The sequence below is a fragment of the Mesoplodon mirus genome, assembly GCF_964341445.2.
Source record: "Mesoplodon mirus genome assembly, chromosome: 4".
Classification (NCBI taxonomy): domain Eukaryota; kingdom Metazoa; phylum Chordata; class Mammalia; order Artiodactyla; family Ziphiidae; genus Mesoplodon; species Mesoplodon mirus.
The window spans coordinates 184,117,714-184,143,527 of NC_138979.1; the positions used below are offsets into that span (position 1 = coordinate 184,117,714).

The window sequence follows — 25,814 nt, forward strand, 5'->3', positions numbered from 1 at the left end:
TATAGAATACCCATGGCTTCCAGGTCTCCTGTCTCCTCATCAGTCCTAGGCAGGATAAGGACCAGTCACCTCATCTTACAGGTGATGAAATAGGCCAAGGGAAGAGAGGTAAAGGGATTTGCCTGGAGTCCCGCTGCTACTAAAGGACAGAGCTCGGGCTTGTCTAGGTCTTCTGGTGCCAAGGTCAGAGGCCGTTTCACTATAACGTACTGTACTTCCCTGTCAGCCTTCCTCCATCCAGTAATCCTCCACTTATACAACAGCCCGAATCCAGTCCTGTGTCAGGGCCTGGGGCTGCAGAGATGACTGAAACGCTCTCCCTGCCTGATGGCTCAGTCTGGTGGTGGTTTCCTGGAGGACACAGTGCTGCAGTAGATACAGGTGGACGGAGCAGAGTGTGTCTGCCCTCCGTATTCCCGTGCTGGGTTCTCAGGTAGGTCGGTTCTGAATCAGTTTGGGCAGGACCTTAGGCAACCATTTCCTGGCTGTGAACTCAAGGTTGAAAAGAGACTGGTATTGGTGGAAACTAGAGGTTGACTGTTACTAAAATTTTAGACCTAGGATGCTTTGTGAAGAGCTGGAGATGGTGACCTCCTTTAGGGCCTGACAGATGGAGCAGCTGGATCTCTCTCGTCCCTGTCGAGTAGATGACTTCAAGGCAGCGACCTTGAGGAGTTTCTACTGAAGTGCTGGGTGAGTGGGACCGGAAGAGGCAGAGTTCCGTGGACTTACGTGCCTGTTGTCATCCTGCAAAGAGTTTAGTGGCATGTGTCAAACACAGATACATTAGGGCTTCCCTGGTGGTGCAGTGGTTGAGAGTCCGCCTGCCGATGCAGGGGACGCGGGTTCGTGCCCCGGTCCGGGAAGATCCCACATGCCGCGGAGCGGCTGGGCCCGTGAGCCATGGCCACTGAGCCTGCGTGTCCGGAGCCTGTGCTCCGCAACGGGAGAGGCCACAACAGTGAGAGGCCCGCGTACCGAAAAAAAAAAAAACAGATACATTAGTTCATAGATTTCAGGCCAGCCTGACAGGGTCTTTTTAAATTTTTAAATCATGAACTCTGTTATTAGCTAGATCTAGACTGATGAAACTGGAGTGGAATTCAGCAGAAGTTGAAGACAGTCCCCCAGACCAGGAAGGGACTGTCAGATGGGTGGTAGTCGCTTAGAGGATGCCCACCCAGGGTTGTATGGAATGTGATTCCACCTCTCTGCTAAAAAGATCATATTGTAATGTAAATTAGCAAGAATGATGTTATAGGGGTAACTTTGATTCATCTTGGTGATGGGGAAAAAGGTAATTCTTGCAAACGTTGATACTTCATAGTAACAACTTGCAATGCAATTTTCTGTAGAACTTTTCCTGACACACCGGGTGAGCTGCACTTCCTTAGTTGAGAACTGCTGCTAAAGACCCCTGTGCATGCGTAAACTGGCATCCATATGCATGGCCTTTCGTGTATTAATTAAGCGGAGTGCTAAGCTCCACACCCCTCTGACAAGTGAAATGTTTTACTTTTCAAGAATCTTCCCCATTCATTGTTGTATTTAATCTTCACAAGCAGCATGGTAATGAAGAAACGGACTCAGACCAGTTGAGACTTAAAATAGTTTGAGACGGTGTTAGCTGTGTGCAGGTGGCCTCCTAATCCCGTCCCTCATTTTAAAGATGAGGAGATTATGGCCCTGAAAGGTAACTCGTTTCCCTGAGGCCTGACCAGGTGTAGCTTGTCTCCCGACTCCCCACTCCCAGCCCAGCTCGTCCCATCGCACCTGCCCTGTGTGTCCACGAGGCCATGAGGCCCAGTCAGGGCATCAGTCACAGGAGAAATGTTAGCGTGAGCAGGAACTAAACCGTCATCAGCAAAGCTGCCTGAAACAGCAGCCAGGATGTTTGGACAGAGATTTTTTTTTAAGGATTCATTTTTTTGAAAATTAATTCATTAACGAAGTAATTATATTTCCTGTCAGCATAGGCCAAGGCACTAAGCTATACCAGCTGCCTCCCCCGTAACAGTTTTTGTTGGCCACGCTTAAAAGCAGTATCATTGGCTTCGGGAATTGAGAATTTTAAAATAGCATAGACTTCGTTTTCGCAGCAGGGCGGGCTCTCAAAGGTGATCTGTGGTTTTCTCACTGTGAGCACAGGCAGTGATGCCCAGAGAAGCCAGGAGGCTCACCTGATACGGAAACAGGGGGCGGCCCAGGGCTGCAGTGCCTCCCTGCTCGGGGCCCCAGTTCACCAGGAGGCACGTGAGCTTGCTGTCCCAGGGAGACCTTTCGGAGACACCTGTCCCACCCCCGCGGGCCGCAGGGGGGCCGAGAAACTCGCGGCGGGTGCAGGGCTGTGGTGCAGCGCCTGTCGACTGCCCGAGAGGCTGCTGGCCGTCGAGTCCTGCCTCTCTCTGCAAAGCTCAGGGGCCCTGGGGTACAGCATTTCGCCCTTCTGGGCTTCAGAGAATGTGAGTATATTTTTATCTTCACCTCTCCCACCTCGCCGATGAGGCTGTTGTGATGACTGAGAGTGTGAAACCCACTTCTTTAAGTGCAGATCACTGTAGAAATGTTAAAGGGTGTCCTAAGAGTCAGAAATAGACGGCCAGCTGCCTGCTGCTTCCTTTGCTTTTTTCTCTCTCCCCTTCTCTCTCCTTCCTCTCTCTCACTGCTCCACGTCTGTGCTGCTCTGACACTAGGACTCAGGTTTGTCCTCCAGCATCAGTCAAGCTCCTGCCTCAGCCCATTGTCCTTCATGCTTTCCCTCTGCTGCCCAGGTGTAGACCTGTGCAGGCTGTGACCTGGGACACCTGTCTGAGGTGCTCGGTCACCGGAGACCAGCGTTCAGGCTCCGGCCCTTCCACTAGCTTGCTGTGGCCTTTTGGACGAGTTGCTTCTCCTCTGCAGGCCTGTCTCCTTTACAGCAGGCCTGCTCAACATTGGCACAGCCAACATCTGGGGCCAGGTAACCCTTTGTTGGGGAGGCTGCCCTGTGCATTGTATTAATAGGGTATCTGCAGCATCCCTGGTCTCACCTGCCAGGTGCCAGTAGCCTCTGTGGTTGGGAGCCACTGCTTTATGTACAGTAAAGGGTAATAGTAAAACCATGGCCCACTTTTGCAGATTATCTCCTGCATCATATAAAATAAAGAGAGTGAGGTATTTTCTGAAATCTGGTTCCGTCTCCTGCTGCCTTAATACCCTGTTCATGCCATACCTTCACAATCATTGTCTCTAACTGCCCAGCCTGGAAATGAACCCCTTCTGGGCTCTCGCATCACCCTGTACTTTCCCATCATTGTGCTTGCAGCAGTATGTTATATCTGACTGTCGGGACTGCAGGGATATATTTTATTTATTTATTTATTTGTTTGTTATTTTTTTTCGGTACGCGGGCCTCTCACTGTTGTGGCCTCTCCCGTTGCGGAGCACAGGCTCCGGACGCGCAGGCTCAGTGGCCACGGCTCACGGGCCCAGCCGCTCCGCGGCATGTGGGATCTTCCCGGACCGGGGCACGAACCCGTGTCCCCTGCATCGGCAGGTGGACTCTCAACCACTGCGCCACCAGGGAAGCCCCAGGGATATATTTTATTTTACTTTATATCCATGCAGTTTCACAGGGTGCATGCCATTTAATAGGTGCCCGGCACATGCTTGTTAAATGAATAAATCTCTCCCTTAAGTACAGTGCTTTTCACTTTTCCTATCCGTCATCGCCTTTGATCCTCACCAGAACTCTGTCTGCTAGAAAGGACTGGGGTTATTTCTTCCCTTTTGTAGCACACATTAGAAAGCAAGAGGTGAGACTGTCAACCTCGGCCCTGCGGTGACTTCCTCCTGTCCCGCATCCTTGCCTGGGGAGCTTGGGGAAGGAAGGGACTAGCAATAAACTGAAGCGTTAGCTATTGTTCTGCTGTGTCCTGTTCTGGGTATATTAGTTAATCCTAAACCATTCAGTGATGTTTGTTCTCCTTGTTTGTCTGTGTTTATGGTTAATCGATGGAGTGAATTATGGAACGAATCAGTGAATTCCTGGAATGCTCTGATGCCACTGTGGGCACTGATGATGTTAAGTAGTCTTGACAACTTTTTCCTCCAGCCACAGCCTGAATGTCATGAAAGCCAGGTCTACTTCCAGCCTAATTAGAGTAGTAGGTCACCCAGAAGCAGCTCAGAGCAGAACTCAGATCTTCAGAAGAGCCCTGTCTGATTTGATATGATCTTTTCCCCCATCTTGTCATTGAAAGAAAGTGTTGAAATTTCAGATGTGTAGGATTCCTTTCTCTTTAAAGGCCTCTGAGACAGTGAGCCTGCAAGACTGAAAACCCAAAGGGTCAGAAGAACCCAGGAGACACTATATACTAGAGGAGGCATCGGGTTACTGAGTCTTCAGCAAATACAGTGTTGATTAATAATTTTGACAAGCAATAAAAAGAAGTCCTGGACTAAGCATCAGGAGGCTTGGTTTACAAATTCAGTTCTGCAGCCACTGTTTTGAGACCTTGGGCAGATCTCTTTCACATGACCTGAGCCTCTTCCTGAGGCCATTAAACCCAAAGACAGAAACAAGTCATTTGTTCAAAATAGAGTTGTTGGGCCACCTTTGGCAACCATGCAAAATCAGAGACAAACAAGTCATTCAATCCAGTCTCTTATAAAGCAGATGTCCATTACACTTAAAATTGATTGGATGGCCCACGTCAAACCAAAACAGTTTTTCCTGTGGCTTCCCTCTCTGCAAGCAGGAAGCATATCTTGTCCGTCTCTGGGCTCCCAGCACATACATAGCACAGTGCCTGGTTTAGCCACTGGTCCTAATCATCTCCCTAAAGATCCCATAAAAGAAGTACTCGTCTTTCCAGTGAGCTCCACTTCATAGGTCCAGAGCTGGTGTTCACATTTTCCTTTCATCTCTCCAGGCTAGGCAGCCCCGGTTTTCTCAGCCAGTCCTCATGTGTTAGGATTTCTGTTTGCCTCACTATCTCAGTCACCCTCTCAGAATGTTTCCAGATGGCCAGTACCCTTCATACTGCAATATCAAAAACTGATCTCAATATTCCATGTGTGGTCCAGCCTGGAGAGGGCATGGGTTACATACTCCACAGCCTGTAGCACAAAGATAAATGAATCAAGTACCTAATCACTGTTCCTGATTCAGGTTCTGAGTTCTGATGTTGAGACATGTGTGAGATACCAACGAGCTTGCCTTGTGATTTTGCAAGATGACTTAGAGACATGTTGGACACTTGGGTGGAAAATCCGGAAATAGGTCCATACAGATTTGTCAGTTGATGTTTGACAAAGGTGCAAAGGCAATTCAATGGAGAAAGCATTGTCTTTTCAACAAATGGAGTCGGAACGATTAGATACTAATCTGCCAAAAAATGAACTTTGATCTAATCCCCACACATTGTACAAAAGTTACCTCAAGATGGATGCTAAATCTAAATGTAAAATACAAAACTATAAGGATTCTGGAAGAAATCTTGAGACAACTTTCATGACCTAGGGTTAGGCAAAGGGTTTGAGACGTGACAGCAAAAGCAACCATCCGTAAAAGAAAAAAAAGAGATGAATTGGACTTAATCAAACTGAAATAATTTTGACAAGTCAAGAGACAGACTTGGAAAAACTAATTGCTCATCCCAAAGGACTTGTCTTCGGAATGTATAGAGAACTCTCAAAGCTCAGCAGTAATAAAACAGCCTGATTTTTTTAAAATGGGCAAAAGACTTGAATAGACGTTTCACCAAAGACGATATACAGATGGCAAACAAGCACATGAAAAGATACACAGCATCATTAGTCATTAGAGAAATGCAAATTAAAATGACAATGAGATACTACAACGCACTTACTAGAATGACTGAAATAAAGAAAATATTGACAATGCCAAATGCTGGAGGGGATGCAGCTCCTACATCGCTGGTAGGAACAGAAATGGTACAGCTGTTCTGGAAAACAGTTTGGCAGTTTCTTATAAAGTTAAACATATAACCCAGTAATTTCAATCCTGGATGTTTACCTTATAGAAATGAAAACTTACATTCACATAAAAACCTGTGTGTGTGAGTGTGTGTGTGTGTGAGAGAGAGGGGGAGACTGTTTACAGTGGCTCTATTTATAACGGCCAAAAACTGTAAACAACTGAAATGTGCTTCGGCTTACTGGATAAACAATTCGTGGTATATCCGTATAATGGAGTACTACTCTGCAAAACAAGAAAAAAAGAAAAAAGAACCAAATTATTTAATAAACACAGTAACTTGGATGAACCTCAGAGGCATTATGCTGAGTGAAGGAAGCGTCCTAAAAGGTTACATACCGTAGAGCTACATTAGTATACCATGCTGCGAAAGAAAACTATAGATCTAGAGAACAGATCAGTGAGAGCAAGGCGGGGGGTGGGGGGGAGGGAACGTGTGACCACTGAGGGACAATGGAGGAGGTTTAGGGGGCGATGGAACTGTATCCTCTGATTGCGATGGTGGTTACTTAGATCCGTATGGGTGTTAAATTCATTGAAATGAAATAAAATCAAAACCAAGCCAAACCAAAAGTTCTGAGGAACAAACAAACAAAAAGCTTCAGTTGTTTGGATGATGAAAAATGGTTTCTCATGATTGTGTTCCTGTGGATTTATTTGATTTATAGTTAACCAAAACTAGCTAATGTGTCCTTCTATCTTCAGATGATCATTAAAACCATTGGAAATCACTGAAAGGAGGCAGAAGGCTTGGAAACATTAAAATACTCAACATATACCTTGAGATATGAATTGTTCTTGGGTTAGGTTCGTAGGCTTCCCTTGAAGCCTGAGCATAATTCAAGTTCATAGGCATTGCCTTGAAGCCAAAGAGCACATATACTGCACCTGCTGGATTCTGGGGAGGTCTTTTTAGTCAGAAGTCCCCTTGATTCATTTTATTTTCTCTGTATTCTAGAAGGCTGAAATAACTTGAGAGTTCTCACCCTCCGTGAGGTCCTTTCTACTGGCTGTTGTTTCTGGTGTGAGCCAGAATGGTTTTCTTCAACAATCTCAAAGTCCCACTAATTCATAATCCATTTGGAAGCATTGCATTCGCTGCATTTGGGGTTAGTTTTTAATCATAGCTTTATTCAGACATAATTTACATACCATAAAATTCATCCACTTCAGGTGTACTGTTCAGGGGTTTTAGTATATTCAGTTTTGCCACTGTTACCACAGTGAATTTTGGAAAATTATCGTCACCCCACAAGGAAACTCTGTACCCATTAGCAGTCCTTTCCCATTTCCCCCAGTCTCTTCCCCCGGCAACCACCAATCTACTTCTGTCTCTATGGATTTGCCTGTTCTGGGCATTTCATATAAACGGAATTGTATGATGTTCTTCATGGTGGGCATCTCTCCCTTAGCCTGATGTTCTCAGAGTGCCTGAATGTTACACTGGCATCCCTTTTTGAGATGCTAAGTTGCACGAGTCCCTCTACAAAGCAGGGCTCATTTTAGTCCATCCCTGCATTACACCTGACGCAGGTGTAATGGAAGCAGCGCTGGACCATGATAAATGAAAATTGTGACCCCTCATTCCACACAAACATTTTCCCCAGCAGGAACAGTGGTTCTCTTTCGGGAGAGAGGGCCAGAGGAGAGGAGAGGGGCCTTAATTTACTTTCCATATCTTTCTATAGTTTGAGTTTTCTAACTTTAAACAAATGTAACTTTAAAGCAAGGAATAGCTGAGTGGAGAGCTGATGCCTCCCACTTTGTTTACTTTGTATCTCTGTTTTAAGAAAGATCTAATAAGTCATATGTTTCTAAAATTTCACTGGGATGGTTTATTTAACTATTTCTCCTCATAATTTTTTGGTTACTTTACATAGTTGAAGCTATATTACATATATATGTGCTCGTGATTATTTTTTTGTATTTAGTATTCCTCTGGATGCTGAATCATGTTTTTCTCCTTAAATTGTATTTGTGTGATATTAAAATTGCTAATGATGTTCTCTTTATATTTGCCTTATAACTTTTCCATTTATGTATTTTTAATCTTGAAGCATCCTTTTGTTTTAACTGTCTTGTGTTGACTCCATAACTCTGGTTCTTATTTTTTATGAAATCCAACAAATCCCCGTCTGTTGACCAGTGATTTTAACCCATTTATGGTAGGTCATGACTGTTACATTAGCACAGCCATCTTCAAACTGGGGCATGCTCATTCCTGGGGGTGTGTTAAGACTTCCTGGGGCTACACTGGCAAAGATAGCTTGAAGGGAATAAGTTTCCTGAGTTCCCAGTTCTGTGTGCCTGTGCTGTGCTGGCTCCCCTTCCTCACATCACCTCTCATGATTCCTCTTCTCACTGTGTGGAAGAGAGGCGTATCGCCTGCCCTTTCCAAATCTTATGAAGATTCATTGCCTCAGGATATAATAACCTTCAGTAGACCGAACAGAGGAATAATTTGAGAATGCATTGGCCCTGAAGGAGAGTCTCCTGAGAGCAGAGCAAAGAAAGCATCTATAGAAAATACCAGGGGCTTCCCTGGTGGCACAGTGGTTAAGAATCTGCCTGCCAGTGCAGGGGACACGGGTTCGAGCCCTGGTCCGGGGAGAGCCCACATGCTGCGGAGCAACTAAGCCCGTGCGCCACAGCTACTGAGCCTGTGCTCTAGAGCCTATGAGCCACAAATACTGAAGCCTGCGAGCCACAACTGCTGGAGCCCACGCGCTTTAGGACCCGCATGCCGCAACTACTTGAGCCCGCGTGCTGCAACTACTGAAGACCACGTGCCTAGAGCCTGTGCTCCATTGCAATGAGAAACCCGCGCACCGCAATGAAGAGTAGCCCCCGCCCGCCGCAACTAGAGAAACCCGCATGCAGTAATGAAGACCCCATGCAGCCAAAAAAAACGTAAGTTTAAAAAAAAAAAAGAAAGAAAATACCAAAGAGGGCAGCTCTTATTTCATCTAGGCTGCCAACTCATGCAAAGTGCCGTGCCTTATACATGTAGCTCTCTGTTCTAAAATTAAAAATTCTCTCACTGTGATGTGTATAAGCATGTTAGAGTTCAAAATTTAGTCAAGGACGGGACTTCCCTGGTGGCGCAGTGGTTAAGAATCCGCCTGCCAGTGCAGGAGACACGGGTTCGAGCCCTGGTCCAGAAAGATCCCACGTGCCGCGGAGCAGCTAAGCCTGTGGGCCACAACTACTGAGTCTGCACACTCTAGAGCCCGCGAGCCACAACTACTGAAGCCCGCACACCTAGAGCTCATGCCCTGCAACGAGAAGCCACTGCAATGAGAAGCCCGCGCGCCGCAACAAAGAGTAGACCCCGCTCACTGCAACTAGAGAAAGCCTGTGCACGCAGCAACAAAGACCTGACGCAACCAAAAAAATAAATAAATAAATAAATAAATTAATTAATTAATTAAATTTTTTTTAAAAAGTTAGGGGCTTCCCTGGTGGCGCAGTGGTTGAGAATCCGCCTGCTAATGCAGGGGACACGGGTTCGAGCCCCCGTCCGGGAAGATCCCACATGCCGCAGAGCATCTAAGCCCGTGTGCCACAACTGCTCAGCATGCGCACCACAGCTACTGAGCCCACGCGCCACAACTACTCAAGACCGCATGCCTAGAGCCTGTGTTCCACAACAAGAGAAGCCACTGCATAGAAGCCCGCACACCGCAACAGAGTAGCCCCTGCTCGCCGCTATTAGAGGAAGCCCGTGCACAACAACAAAGACCCAACTCAGCCAAAAAATAATAATAATTAATTTTTTTTAAAAGTCAAACTTTTTCTGATAGAAAGTAAAACTGATTTGGCCCAATGGTTTGATAGAGCAAACAAGTTCTAGCAGTTAAGTTTTATGGCAGACCTTTTTCATAAATTGAAAGGACTTAAGCTTACATCCTAAATTGCATTTATAAATTTAACGTATTTAGTGCACATATACCATATATGATGTTTCTAAATATTAAATCCTTTGCAACCATCTACACTTCCTGTGAAAAATTATACATGTCGCCTTAAAAATATGCAGCAGGATATATAATTTTCTAAATATTTCTAGAAGGTACATAAGCAGAAAAATTGGGTGACCAGAGTAATACACTCATTTCTGCTGTCTTATTCTATATTTCTATTTTTAATGCTTTTTCTCCTTGTTTTTTTCTTCCTGCCCTGCCTTCTAGTGTATTATGTATATTGAATTTTCTTAAATTGAATTGAAAGCTATAAATTCTATTTTTATTCCCCTGGTTGCTGCTCCTAACTTACTGTGACCCATGCTTGCTCCTCTCATTATCATTGTTGTTTTAAGGCTTGTCAGTGTCTGCGCTTCCCTTAGTCTTTAATGTTCTCTGACCTCCCTCTGTTCCCCATAGGCAGTACTCCCCCACCCCCAACACACACACACACACACACACACACACACACACACACACACACAAGTTGGTGTATCTGGAATTTTTGTTCAAAATTATAGATACACTTTCTTAAAAAATGGTTACTGATTATCATTGCTTATTCAAACATAAATTAAACCTCAGGCTATAAGAAGCTTCACTAGATTTTTGCCCCCCCTCCCCGTAATTTTTCTAACTATTTTTTAAAACCATTTTAATCATTCTGCAGTCTGCAATTCAGTGATGATATTTAGTACATTCACAGTGCTGTGCAACCGTCACTACTAATTAGTTTCAAAACGTTTTTATCACTTCAAAAGGAAACTCCATACTCATTAAGTAATCTCTTCCCATACCTCCCTCCCTTCCCCTCCATATTAATTATATTTTTAATGGGTTTTTTTTTGGTGCCTTGACATCTCTGTGGGGGCCTTGCTGGCTGGGGAGAGACTGCCCCTCCCAGGGCTGGCTAATTCTCCTAGACAGTAAATTTGTTGGTGGGTCCACCTTTCATGTACAGACCAACCAGTCTGGAGTCCATAGCCTCGGCCATCTCCTTTATCTAACTCACACACCAGGCCAGTATTTCCCCTGCACTAAATCAAGCCTGGGCCAGGTACCAGACAGCTAGGGACAGCCCCTGGGCCCCACAGCCTGCTGGGATTACTCCAACCAGCCAAGCCTAGTCTGTTTACCCTGCTCTGCTCTTCCCGCGGAAACTCCAAGGAGGGTTGTGGCCTCGGCCTTCCCCTTGCTCCTTCCTGCCTCCTGACCAACACTGGTGCTTTCGCAATCCCCAGCCTCTTGTTTGAAGGGGAACCGTCAGTAACGTTAAACTTTTCTTAGAACGGCATTGTCGTCACTCAGTCACCTTTATAAATGAAGATCCAGACACAAATGACGCCCCCCCCGTGACGGCACTCGTCTGTGTTCCGTCTCTGTGAACTTATCTCTGTGAATTCTGGATATCACGTGTAAATGGAATCACACAGTATGTAGCCTTTCATGTCGGGCTTCTTTCACGTCGCATAATGATTTCAAGGGCAGTCCGTGCTGTAGCGTGTGTCACTACCTGCCTCCTTTTCTTTTTTTTTTTTTTTTTCCCGGTGCGCGGGCCTCTCACTGTTGTGGCCTCTCCCGTTGCGGAGCACAGGCTCCGGACGCGCAGGCTCAGCGGCCATGGCTCACGGGCCCAGCCGCTCCACGGCATGTGGGATCTTCCCGGACCGGGGCACGAACCCGTGTCCCCTGCATCGGCAGTCACACTCCCAACCACTGCGCCACCAGGGAAGCCCTCTAAGATCTTATATACCTGAAAGTACATTTCCCCCCCCACCACATTTAAATAATGGTTTAGCTAGGTATGAAACGTGAGTATCAAACTTTTTCGTCCAGTATTCTGAAGATAATATCCTGTTGTCTTACCGCAGCTAGGATATAGAAGTCTGGTCTGAGTTTTGTTCTCTTATTGGTCATCTGATTTTACTTGGAAAACTTTTTAGAATTTTCTCTCTGTCTGATTTTTTTAATTAATTAATTTTGTTTTATTTATTTCTTTTTGGCTGCATTGGGTCTTTGTTCCTGCACGTGGGCCTTCTCTAGTTGTGGCGAGCTGGAGCTACTCTTTGTCGCGGTGCGTGGGCTTCTCATTGTGGTGGCTTCTCTTGTTGCAGAGCACGGGCTCTAGGCACATGGGCTTCGGTAGTTGTGGCTCGCAGGCTCTAGAGCACAGGCTCAGTAGTTGTGGCGCACGGGCTTAGTTGCTCCGCGGCATGTGGCATCTTCCCGGACCAGGGATTGAACCTGTGTCCCCTGCATTGGCAGGCGGATTCTTAACCACTGCGCCAGCAGGGAAGTCCTTGTTGTCTGATGTTTTTGAATATCATTATAATCCGTGTGTGTGCACATGCACACTTACATTTTTCACTTATCAATTCTGTTTGTCACCCTGTGAGCCTTTTCAGTCTGAGGTCTTACATCTTTCTTGAATTCTGAAAACTTCTGCCATTATTTCTGTAAGTATTTCCTCTCTTTGTTTTTCTTTTCCTCTCAGATGCCTTTTTCACAGAAACTGGTACTTTTCTCCTGTCCTCCTCTTTTTCACTTCCTGATCTGTCTAGGTCAGTTCTTTGACCTGATTTTGTGTTTTTCATCTCTCTCAGTTCTTCTGCTGAGGCTATCCATTGAGTTCTTTATTTCAACAATTATATTTTTATACTAAAATACTGCTTGGTTCTTCTTTCTCACTGCTTATTCCCACATCATTATTATATCTTTCCTTATATCTCCAATAACTTTTATCATGCTTATTAAGTTTTCAAATTCCGTTTCCCATGGTATAGGTTTTCTAAAGGAGAAACTCCTGTGTGTTTCACTTACTGTTACACTGCTCTACTACAATACTGCTTCACTTCCTACTTTATTTTTTTTTATGTTTTAGTTTTATTGAAGTATGGTTGATTTACAATGTTGTGTTAGTTTCTGGTGGAAAGCAAAGTGATTCAGTTTTGTTTTGTTTTTTTTCTTTTTCAGATTCTTTTCCATTGTAATTTATTACAAGATATTGAATGTAGTTCCCTGTGCTATATAGTAGGACCTTGTTGTTTATCTATTTTATGTACAGTAGTTTATATCTGTTAATCCCAAACTCCTAATTTATCCCTTACTCCCTTTCCCCTTTGGTAACCATAAGTTTATTTTCTATGTCTGTGAGTCTGTTTCTGTGTCGTAAATAAGTTCATTTGTGTCATATTTTAGATTCCACATATAAGTGATATCATATGGTATTTGTCTTTGTCTGACTTACTTCACGTAGTATGTTAATCTCCAGGTCCATCCTTGTTGCTGCAAATGGCTTTATTTCATTTTTTTATGGCTGAGTAATATTCCATTGTGTATATATACCACATCTTCTTTATCCATTCATCTTTCGATGGACACTTAGGTTGCTTCCATGCCTTGGCTATTGTTAAATAGTGCCACTATGAACATTGGGGTGCATGTATCTTTTCAAATTATGGTTTTCTCCGGATAAATGCCCGGGAGTGGGATTGCTGGATCATATGGTAACTGTATTTTTAGTTTTTTAAGGGACCTCCATTCTGTTCTCCATAGTGGCTGCACCAATTTGCATTCCCATCAACAGTGTAGGAGGGGTCCCTTTTCGCCACACTCTCTGCAGCATTTATTATTTGTAGACCAACACTGCTTCACTTCTGACACCAGGTGTGTGGGGTTTTCGCACATCAAGCAGTTCTGCAGTACCAGCTGGGTGTTCTAAGTTTGACTCAGTTCTGATGCTGTTTACCTGGAGATAGCATCCCGTCCCACAGATCAAGGGCTCCGTCCCACAAGGCTGTTTCTCCCCCTCCTTCAAATGCCAGGCACAAATCCAGGTTATTACCTGGGCTTCAGACCAACGGGCTATTAATTGGAGGCTCCCATGCCCCCTTCCTGGGGTTCAGTGAATTTGATAGAAGAGCTTACGGAACTCAGGAAACCAGATTATTACAAAGGATATTAAAGGATACAAATGAACAGCTAGAGGAAAAGATATAAAAGGCAGGGTCCAGAAGGGTCCTGAGGGCAGGGGCTTCTGTTCTCATGTTTAGGTTGTGCCACCCTCCCAGCTTGTGGATACATTCTCTTCACCAACCTGGAAGGTCTCCAAACCCTGTCCTTTTGGGATTTTATGGAGGCTTCATTAAATAGGTGTGATTGAGTAAATCATTAGCCATTGGTGACTGAACTCCATACAGTAAGTCCCCTACAGACAAACGAGTTCCATTCCGAGAGTGCGTTTGTAAGTCCAATTTGTTCTTTTTTTTTTTTTTTTAAAGGAATAGATGTTTTGGATCCACCAAAGTTCTTAACAGGAAGGTCATCTATTCTTTAAATACATTTATTTATTTATTTATTTATTTATTTATTTAAGGCTGTGTTGGGTCTTCGTTTCTGTGTGAGGGCTTTCTCTAGTTGTGGCAAGTGGGGGCCACTCTCCATCGCGGTGCGCGGGCCTCTCACTGTCGTGGCCTCTCTTCTTGCAGAGCACAGGCTCCAGACGCACAGGCTCAGTGGTTGTGGCGCACAGGCCTAGTTGCTCCGTGGCATGTGGGATCTTCCCAGACCAGGGCCCGAACCCGTGTCCCCTGCATTGGCAGGCAGACTGTCAACCACTGCGCCACCAGGGAAGCCCCCCAATTTGTTCTTAAGTCCAACAGAGTTAGTCTAGGCACCCAACTAACATAATCGGCTATATAGTACTGTACTGTAATAGGTTTATAATACTTTTCACACAAATAATACCTAAAAAACAAGCAAACACCAAAAATAAAGAAAACCTTTTTAATCTTACAGTACAGTACCTTGTAAAGTACAGTAGTCCAGTACAACAGCTGGCATATGGGGGCTGGCATCCAGTGAACAGGCAAGAAGAGTTACTGACTGGAGGAGGGAGAGGATGTGGGAGATGGTAGAGCTGAAGGGTCGTCAGCAATAGGAGACGGAGGGCAAGCTGCAATGTCACTCACGCCTGATGTTGATGGAATGCACGTTTGCATCTTTGAAAGTTCACAACTTGAACGTTCGTATGTAGGGAATTCCTGTATCAGCCTTTCTGCCCTCCTTGGAAGTTGAGGTCGAGGCTGTGGGTTGAAAGTTACAACCCTCTAATCACATGGTTGGTTCTCCAGGCAACCATCCCTCATCCTTAGGGGCTTTCCAAAAGTCACCTCATTAACATTAATTCAAGGGTGGTTGAAAGGGGCTTGTTATCAGTAACAAAAGACATCAGTTTTACTGTTATCACACAAAACTGTTTCAGGAAGTGAAGACCAAAGGCCAAGTATTATAACAAAGGATGCTTCCATTCCTCTTATACTTAGGAAATTCCAAGGGTTTTGAGAGCTGTGAGCCAGAAACAGGGACAAAGACCAGATATATATTTCTTATTATATATCCCAGGTTTCTTCATTAGTTGCCTTTCTTTTAAGTCTTTTTTTTTTTTTTATAATGCTTACACTTCTCAGAGATATTATCGTTTCCCCCTGTGAGTTCATCATTGTTTCCTTGGAACGTTCAGTCGCCTCGGCTAGTCATGTAGATTTATGCTGCAGATGAGTTTGGCCAGGAGCTTAGTTGGGATGGAAGTTCCTTGAGGCAGAGGACCGTGGTATTATGGACAAGGCTCAACCATTCCCTTTCCAAATGCTGAGATTTGAAAGTCAAGGCCGTATCTGTACCCCCTCTGTACCACTAATAATTCCTGTACTTTTTGAGTCCCAGTCTCTGCAGCAGGATAGCTTTAACAAACATTCTGAACACCCAGTATGTACGAAGAATTGTGCTGGGTACAGGTGGTTATAAAAGATGAATAAAACATGATAGCCCTTACCTAAAGGACAGTGATCTATGACAACTAAATTGATAATGCTGAAGAAACACAGCAGCAGGAATAATTTTCTCTGGGGGCCTGGAGAGCATTAGACACCTCACTGAAGAGGCAATATGTAAGTTGGGTCTTGAAGGACAACTCCAAGTTTGACTACAGTTGGTCATGAACCTTGCTAGTAGGTTTTCATAACATGTCAATGATGTTAACTAATTCCGTGTAGCCATTTCTCTATCCTCTTTTTCTCTACTCCTAGAGCACAAGGGCCTACTGCCCAGAACACTTTGCCTCTTTTTAACACAGAGTCTCATGAAAAGCCAGTATTACACAAGCATAATTTTTTTCTGTCTTTCTTAGTCCAAGACCCTTTTATGCTCACATATACCACTGAGGCAGAGTAGGAGAGTGGTTAGTCTGTTTAAAGAGAAGGAAACTAAAATCCACAGAAGGTGACTTCCCCACGCCACACAGCAGCTAGATCTTAACTAGATCTCCTAAGCACAGTGTCTTTTAGTAGAGCTTCCTGATTCGTTTTCAACCATTCTGCTTCCTTTTGGGATCTAGCCACATGGAAAACACCTCTTTCAAGTCAATATAGTTGTGGTTTATTGAGCATGATCAAGGGCCAAATGCTTTAGCATTTAATATCCTGTGGGAGATTTGGTGCCCTTCTCTTTCATTTGTTCATTCATACATTCATTCACGCAATTAACATCTACCCTATACCTCCTATATCCTAAACAGTATACTAGGTGCTGAGCTCAATTCATAGGAACACATTATAGGGTGCTACCTTAAATGACATTTCTTAACTCTCACTAAATTGCTCTTCAAGTGTCAACAGCCCCTATCCTATTTTTCCAATACTTTCTATTTCCCTGACACAGTTGATTTAGGAATTTGTGCTGTACCTGCAGCCCATAGTTATTAATGTAACCAGTCCTTTCATTGAACAGATGAGGAAGCCAGGGTCGAAAGTGAGGAAGTGAATGCCCAAGGACATACAGCATGCCAATAATAAAGCAAGGGCTAGAATCCATGTCTCATAACACTCTGTTCATAAATCTTTCCACATTTCTTGCTCCATCTCATAATCCTACTCAAGTGCTGTATTAAGCCAGATGGTAGAGTTTTTTTTTAAATGCCCCCAAAAGATTCACTCTTACCTGTTACCTACTTATTGAAACCAAGAAAAAACAGTAGTAACATGTTTGGAGAACAGAGGAAATGAAGGATGAAAGTGAAAGGCACATTTCTCACAGTGAGGATATTTACACTCAAACTAATATCTTTAGGAAATGCTCAGGAAATGAAAAAGAATACCCTTTGGTACTTTAATAATCATAATCAACTTCTGCTTCTGGCCATGACAGAGTATTCGTAATAGACTTGTCATCTTGACAAAAACAACTGTGACACTGAACAAAATATACAAAATTCCTAAATATGTGAAGGATATTGAAACTCAAACAAAATATTAAATTCTGGCTGTTTTCAGGCATTGAACAGGCAGCACAGTACTCTGATCTTTGAGTGTAGAAACGCACATGATAAGCCCCACAATGGCTGTAGCTTTCTACCTGGAGTCTTTTTCTGGTCTTGGCACAGAATGGTGGAACCCAAGCTAAAAGTTGATCTTAGTAAGCGGAAGAGTCAGTTGTTGGAATTCCAAGCTACTGAAATAGCTGGATGTTGCAGGGCAAGGAAATAGCGAAGAGGAAGCCATGTTGAGTTTTGTGTAGGGAATTCACTTTGGGTTGTTGGCTGAGGGCTGGCTGTGAATGAGTAGAATGGCACTCTCTGTGAGACCTAGCACAGATTGCCTTCTCTAGGGCTAAGAGCTGAATGATGATGCCAAAGGTCACGCAGTGCTGGGAAATGCTGAAGATCCCTGTCCACCTGAATGAAGAGACCTCACTGAGCACCTAGGCATTCAGTTGAGACCCCAGAACAGCTACACATTAGGAGTAAGGACTATGCCCTTGAGTAAGGGACATACCCTAGGGCTAAATCAAAATGGAAGTAGAACTTAAGGAAGAATTAATCCAAGCTTGTTAACACTAAAAGGACCTGCCAATAATTTACCTAACTGCCAGGACAAACTCAATACCTTTAAAGGAAGACAGCATAGCCAACCAAGACTGTGCAGTGTATCATAACAGAAGAAAAATTATATAGAGAGGATTATATGAATGACGGCTGACTTCTCATCAAGATACCATGGATGCCAGAAGACAGTAGAACAACATTTTTAAGGTGCTGAAAGGGAAATAAAAAAATCTCAGAATTCTCTATTCAGAAAAAAAAAGTGCCTTTAAGTATGTAAGCAAAATGAAGATATTTTTCAGATAAAAGAAGAGTAAGAGAATTTATTGCCAGCATACCTGATGTACAAGAAATGCTATTGGCAGTTCCTCAGGCTGAAGAAAAAGGATACCAGGCAACTCAGATGTTTAGAAAGGGATGAAGAATACTGGGAAGGATAAATATATATGGGTAAATATAAAAGACTTTTTCCCATAATTAAAAAATACAAACACACATACAACATTCTATTGAGAATATATAATGCATAGGACCACTAGACCATTAAGGATGGGAGTGGATTTATGCAGTTATGAAGTTCTTGCTGCATGCAGGCTTTCTCTAGTTGTAGTGAGTGGGGGCTACTCTTTGTTGATGTGCACGGGCTTTTCATTGTGGTGGCTTCTTGTGTGGAGCACGGGCTCTAGGTGCATGGGCTTCAGTAGTTGTGGCATGTGGGCTCAGTAGTTGTGGCTCACAGGCTCTAGAGCGCAGGATCAGTAGTTGTGGTGCATGGGCTTAGTTGCTCTGCAGCATGTGGGATCTTCCCGGACCAGGGCTCAAACCCGTGTCTCCTGCATTGACAGGCGAATTCTTAACCACTGTGCCACCAGGGAAGCCCCCGAACCACACTTTTAACCACCTTGACTTAATTGACATTTTTAGAAAACTGCACCCAATTTCAGAACACATCTTCTTTTCTTGTGCATGTAGTACATTCACCAAGATCAACTACCTGCTGGACCATCAGACAAGTCTCAGTAAATTTAAAAGGACTGCAGTCATACCAGGAAAAACAAAAGAAGAAATTCTAAGTATGTTCTTTGACCACAGTAGAATTAAATTAGAAATAAATAATAATAACAGAGGTAAGATAACACCAAATATTTGGAAATTAAACAAAATATGTCTCAATAATCTATGGATAAAAGAAGTCACAGGGAAAAATAGAAAATATTTTGAACTAAGAGAAAATGAAAACCACAATATGTCAAAGTTTGTGGTTTGCAGCCTGAAGCTGGGCTTAAAGGGAGATGTGTATCTTTGAAATCCTTTGAAAATGCACTTTCAGCCTTCAGCTCTCACTGCCTGTGCTTTCAGCTCTCTAGTTAGAAGTGATCTTTCTTTTGTACTGTTCTCGGTGTAGCTGTTTTCCACTATATCGATAATAACATCTTAACACATCAATTTGCTAACCTGTCGGTCTCTTCCTCTCTAAACCGCAAAAACCCTTTAAGGACAAGTAACTGCTGTTCCCATCAATGTTTTGTCTCTAGTTTCTAGCACAGTGCATGACCCTTCGTGGGTCCTCAGTCAATTTTGAATGAAAGATTGGGAATGGACCTTACCTTCATGAGGATCCTGTGGAGACAAGCAAACTAAGAATCATTAGCCCCATTTTACAGCTGAGGAAACAGAAGCCCAGGTTCCCTTAATGAGCCGGTGACAAGGCCAGGTTTCCATCATTCCTCAGAAATTTTCCTTTTGGGTCCGAAGTTGCTGACAGAAATGTCACCATTAGTGAGAAGTATAGAATTTATACTGGAGTAAAACTGAAGCCTTCACCAGCAATAACCTCATCATGTCATCTTTTATTCTCTGGAGGATGGTCCAGGGCACCTTTCCGTGAAGGCTTGTAGGAAGCCCTCGGCACTGGGCCTCAGCGTCCGGACCGGTGAGGGAGTCTGGACCTTGACCTGTCACACGCCCTGCCCGGCTGCCCCCCCATCCCGGCCCTGCAGAGAGCGTTGGCGCTTTCGGGCAGCCCACACTGGTGGGTCTGTGCACCACGGGCTCTGTTTCTCTATTTTCTACCTAGGTTTCAGTTCTCAACTGGGGTTTGTTTCTCCTTTGCCTCTGGTTCAGCTTCCTTTTCCTGTTTGGTTTTAAGTAGAGTCTAAAAATCAAGCTGCTGCCTTCCGAGGGTCTGTGCCCTCTGATCAGCTGGCCTGGTGGGAGTACAGGACTTACCTCCTCGGGTTCCCTGTGCTACAGACGTGCAGCCATGGCCACAGTGTGAGTACGGGGACCAGAGGGGACAGGGGGACGTCAGAGGAGACCGAGACTCACGGGGACTGTAGAGGTCTCCCCAGATCCCCCGGGTGTACTGATGGGGAGACCGAGGACCAGAGGGCAGCGGACTCTCTCACGGTCACACAGCAGGTTATGACGGAGCCTGCCCACTCCATCTGCTGGCCTGTCCACTACACCGGCCTGTGTCTCTGGACGCCTGTCATCTCTAATGGCTTTTTCGTGTGTGTCAGAATCACGTCCTCAGAAGTCAGAGGCCTGCCTCGGGTGGTAGAGGGGGCTCTGAAGTATCTGAGGGGACTGGGGGGGGCTTGGCTGAGAGGTGCTGTGGACGGGTCCTGGCTCTTCTTCAGAATGGCCTGAAAGCATCAGGGTGTTTCCTCTGAAGACTGCGCACAGAAGGAGGAGCTGGGGTGCCTTTTGTACAAGTTGAGGCCTCATGGGCTGTCACAGCAGAACCCTGACCTTCTGCTTGAGAGACTTGGGACTGGCTTTAGACCGCGGATCGCTCAGGCTGCTGTGGTTTAGCACATGTGTGGGCACCAGCCGGTCTGTGTCCTGAACGGGTAGTTGTGAGCGCCCTTTCCAAAGGTGAGATTACGATTCAGACATGATTTCCCCCTGCCCTGCGACCCTATAAAATATTGTGGATCGTAGGACAGAGCTTTATCCTCTGGGATTTGGGGCACTGGCTTGATCGACTCCCTGCAGCTTTGCGTCTCAGCATAAGTTTTAATCCCTCCCCTTTAAAATTACTTCACAATTCCCAAACTGCTGTTTCACCAGTTTTCTTGATTCTTTCAACCGTGTTGGGTGGTTAGCTCAGGAAGGGGGCATCACTGCTGTTCTGTGGGCAAGGAGGCCTGGCCTCCGATCGGCTGTGGCCCTCGCTCAGGGTTGCACGGCTGGTTGAGGAGGGACTGGAAGGAGAACCACCCAGAACAGCTGCGTCCAGCGTTTCTCCCAGGATGCAACATGGGCTCTCTAGAAGCATTTTGCAGGGAGTTATGGCAGTTGACACACAGTAAGTGGGGCCTGTCCGATGCTCCTGGTCGGCAGGGGAGCTTTGGCGAGGACGGCGCTCTGGCACCGTGGCGCGGCCTTGGGCAGGCTGCCGGAGCCCCTTCCTCCAGGCGCTGGCAGCTCTCAAGGCCAGGGCCGCAGTTGGCCTTTCCTGCTCCTTTGCAACCAGTTTTCTATCATCCTTGAGCTCTAGAGGACTTGTAGGTGGAACTGCGGCAAACAAGACTTTCCGTTTCAAAGGCTCGTTAGCTTCCAAAGTGGGCAGGCACCAAAGTCATCACCTGCCGAAAACTACACTGAAAAGCTGAGTCTACTCTATCCTGTCCACTACTGATTGCAGAAAATAGTATCAGAAGTAAACCAGGAGGAAGCAAAGCAGTTCTTAAAAATCTTTTAAAGTTGTAGAAATCTTAGGAGTTTCCATCTTGAAAGCAGGTTGAGACCGTCTACAGTAGATCACCTGGGTTAGTGGTGCTTCAGGCATCTTACCCTCCACTTCAACCAGATCCACTCTCTTTTATCTTTTTAAAGTACTCCTCAATATTTCTTTGAGGAAAAGAAGTTGTATTGTTGCTGGTGATGATGATTTTGAAATCTGAAAAGTACTTATTTAGTCCAGCTCTGAGGTATACACAGTTGGGGAAATTGAGGCCCAGAGCCGGGGCAGAACTTGTTCTTTGGTGAGTGAGTTAGTGGTCCAGCCAAACCAAAACCCAGGTCCTCTGCACCCACCCTCCCCGTACCAGGCTGCCTGCGCTCACGGTGCCAGTGGGACCGCACATACAGCAGCTGTGAGAGCCGTAGATGGTTTGCTTTCCACATGCTGATGTAACAGAGATGCGGTCGCTGGATTCCTGGGTCACCGTGGTTCCTGTGGTGGGGATGGAAAAGGCCTTCCCATCATGAAAATGGGTCTGTCCCAGCTCCGGCCATCCATCAGTCAAGAAACATTTTCTGAGCGCTCAACCCTGGGCTGGGACCGGCGAGTTCTCTTGAGCACGTGCCAGCGTACAGCACGCTCTCTCTGGCATGATTTCATTTAATGCCTACGGCGATCCTGAAGGTGGCAAGTATTGCTTTTATTGTTCCCACTTGATAGCGGAAGAAACCACGGTAGAGAGGCAGGGAGTAAGTTGCCCAGGAAGTGAGAGACCCAGGCTGGAGCGGGTCTCCTGATGCAGACGCTCTGCACTCCTGCCCCTGAGCTGGTCGAGTGAGAAGACGGCGTTCTCAGGAATGAAGGGATCACAGGTCCTTAGTCCAGTGCGGTGTAGACCATGGTGAGTGTAGACAGGAGGCGCGGTAGGAATTGAGAAGTTGGGGGCTGCCAGGAAGTATTTCAGGGAGAAAGTAGGGTCTCAGGTAGACTTGAAGGATAGGGGTGAGTTGTATTTTTATTTTTTATTTATTTTTATTTTTTGGCTGCTCTGGGTCTTAACTGCAGGATGAGGGATCTTTGTCGTGCCATGTCGGATCTTTTTAGTTGCAGCACGCCGGCTCTTAGTTGCGGCATGCGAACTCTTAGTTGCGGCATGCATGCAGGATCCAGTTCCTGACCAGGGATTGAGCCCAGGCCCCCTGCATTGGGAGTGCAGAGTCTTACCCACTGGACCACCAGGGAAGTCCCAGGGCTGAGTTTTAAAAGGGACCAAGGGGCTGCTCTTGGTGCCAGGGAGACAGGGAGCAAGACAGACGTCCTGAGACTGCACTAGGGGCAGTAGGAAGCGGGCGCACGGTCGAAAAATCGTGGAGAAGCGGGAAGGCCAGCTAGAGCGATGGCAGAGGCGGGGCCCTGCTCACGCCCGCTGCAGCCTTCACCCCCAGGCCTGGGCGAGGGCACGAGGCAGCCACGCCAAACCTGAGCATGAAAACATGAGGAGGGGCCACACGGGGAGGGACAGCGAGGGGAAATACCCTGAGACGGGAACGGCTTGGTGCGTCCAGAGGTCAGGAAAAGAACGGGGAGGCTGAAGCGACATAAGGGGAGAGTGAAGGGAGGTGGGGCGGAGGGGCAGCCAGGCCTCATCACGCAGAGCCCGGGAGCCCGGAAAGAGTCCAGGCTGTGTTTGTTGTGTCCTGAGAAGCCTTTGGAGGGGGTTACGCAAGGGGAAAGACATCCGATAGAGCTTCAAGAAAAGTCACTCTGGCCACCGAGTGGATAAGGGTCTGTAGTGCGACAAGAATGGAGGCAGGAAGGCGTGGGGGAGGCTGCCGCAGTCACACGGGTGGCAGGCCACGGCTGGGACCAGTGATGGAGCCAGTGGCATAGCGGGAGAGTGGCCGGGTTCGGGAGGTGCTGTGGAGGTCTAGCCTCTGAGACTGCCCGCCCGATCCAGGGTGGTGTGAAGGTGGGAAGTGAATCAAACCCAACCCCGGGCGGATGCGGGGAAGGCCAGGTGCAAGCCTGCATACTGGCTGGGTCGGTGGGGGTTAAGCCGGTGCAGGACGGCTTCCCAGGAAGTGTTGGCTGACGAGGCTGCGCGAAGCGGGTGCTCAGCGCGTCACAGCGGGAGGACCGCACGCCTCAGTGACGCGTCTGACCCTTCCTGGTGCGGCCGGGTAATTCCAGCCTCTTCCCTCGTCTCCCTCCTGTCCTTACTGTGCTTGCTTGGTTGGTTTTCTAATGCACTTGTCACCTGCTGACATATTACATGACTTTTTAATTTGTTGTTTGTCACCTGTCTCCACCCCATAAGGATGTAAGTTCAAGAGCGGAGGGTTTTTGTGTTTTGCTGACTAGTGTATCCTCAGCGCCTAAAACAGCGCCCAGCGATACGCATTTATTAACTTGCTGGGATTAATTAACTACTTCCGTTATCATACTGGAGATGGCTGGGCCACCAGAGCCGCCAGCGGAGCTCCGCAGTGTGGCCTGTTGGAGAAGCAGCCAGGAGAGCGGCTGTTTCGTGTGTTCTCAGCTCGTGATGGAGCCAGGGCTCCCTGTGCGACCAGTCAGTAGTCAGCTGCCTGGGCACAGCCGTCACCACTTATTCCACAGCCCCTCAGAGCTTGAATAAGCAAACGTGGAAGAAGTCCCATGGCCTGGCCACACCACAGTGCCCCCCAGCCCACACCCTTGCCTCTGCTACAGGGTTTGGAAGACTGTCTCTAAGGGCAGCTGTTGTTTCCTTTGACGTCTTGTCCTCACAGGCGAGTGTGAGTCCCGGAAGCTCACAACCAGACGAGCCCTCAGAGATCATGCTGTCCGTTTGCTGTCCCGGGATGTGTAGCCCAGTCATTTGAAGAGCATCTTAAAACTTCGCTGTCTTCTCCTGTTCAAAGAATCCAGTGTGTCTGCAGTGGAGAAACACTCCCATAACGACTCTAAGTTCTTCTCATGGGAGTGTATTGTGTTTCCTGGGCTTCCTGAGGCAGGAGATGGTTGAGAGCTAGTCTAGACTTTGACACCTGAGCCCTTAAAAGACAAAAGTAGCAGCAGTACCCTTTTTTGAGTGTTACATGCCAAGCACTGTGCTAATTGTATTGATACGATTCAACATGTGTTGTACTTAACCCTCATCCTCGGAGGTGTTACGTTGCTGTGCCCATCTCACTGGTAGAACAGGGGTCAGCAAAGTTAGCTTGCTTGCTCCAGGTCACACTGGTATCGCTTGGCAGAGTTGGGCTTTGAAGCCAGGTCTCCTGTGTTTTTCAAAAGCTAAGCTTTGGGGCTTCCCTGGTGGCGCAGTGGTTGAGAGTCTGCCTGCCAATTCAGGGGACACGGGTTCGTGCCCCGGTCCGGGAAGATCCCACGTGCCATGGAGCGGCTGGGCCCGTGAGCCATGGCTGCTGGGCCTGTGCGTCCGGAGCCTGTGCTCCGCAGGGGGAGAAGCCACAACAATGAGAGGCCCATGTACCGCAAAAAAAAAAAAAAAAAAAAAGCTAAGCTTTTAGCTACACATCCCGGGACAGCAAACGGACAGCATGATCTCTGAGGGCTCGTCTGGTTGTGAGCTTCCGGGACTCACACTCGCCTGTGAGGACAAGACGTCAAAGGAAACAACAGCTGCCCTTAGAGACGGTCTTCCAAACCCTGTAGCAGAGGCAAGGGTGTGGGCTGGGGGGCACTGTGGTGTGGCCAGGCCGTGGGACTTCTTCCACATTTGCTTATTCAAGCTCTGAGGGGCTGTGGAATAAGTGGTGACGGCTGTGCCCAGGCAGCTGACTACTGACTGGTCGCACAGGGAGCCCTGGCTCCATCACGAGCTGAGGAACTTGCCCAGAATGACAGTCAGAGTTAGAATCAAGGCTCCTGATCTCTGTCTTTCTTTGTAGTCTCCGATTTTCCACTGTTAATACCACGGGAGACGGGAGACCTCAGGCCTCCTGTGGCGCCCACGCTTCTCTCCATCAGTCATCTGTTCATTCACCACCTCCCCTCCCAGCCTAGAGCTGTTCATGGGCAGGGTCTGCGCCCGCCTCTGTGGCCAGGGGATGGCACGCACTTATTCTGATGCGAATCTGAGCCGAAGCGCCCTGCCGATAATCAGGGGTGTCAGCCGAGGCTTAGCCAGGTCTCATTCCCAGGCGATTAATTTACCCTCGGAGGTGCACGTACTGCCCCAGTCCTTGGCCCAGCCAGATCTCTGCAGCTGTCCCAAGGCTGTGTTGAAACCTGTTCCACTCCCACAGTGATCAGAGGCACAGACTCTGGGGACACAGGCATAGAGTGGAATTTAAATAT

General features: G+C 46.6%; 1 protein-coding gene across 4 annotated transcripts in view; it reads left to right on the top strand.

The window, feature by feature from the left end:
• The window catches only part of EVL (Enah/Vasp-like), a 167,289-nt gene that overhangs the window by 66,082 nt on the left and 75,393 nt on the right, over positions 1-25,814 (top strand). Inside the window, exon 1 of one of the 4 annotated variants that reach the window (XM_082619259.1) lies at positions 20,003-20,092. The exons of the other annotated variants lie outside the window; for them this stretch is intronic. Coding sequence (XP_082475385.1) covers positions 20,082-20,092 — 11 coding nt within the window. The 5' untranslated portion in view covers positions 20,003-20,081. Of the gene's footprint in view, positions 1-20,002; positions 20,093-25,814 lie in introns of those variants that run through there. 4 annotated transcript variants of the gene reach the window in all.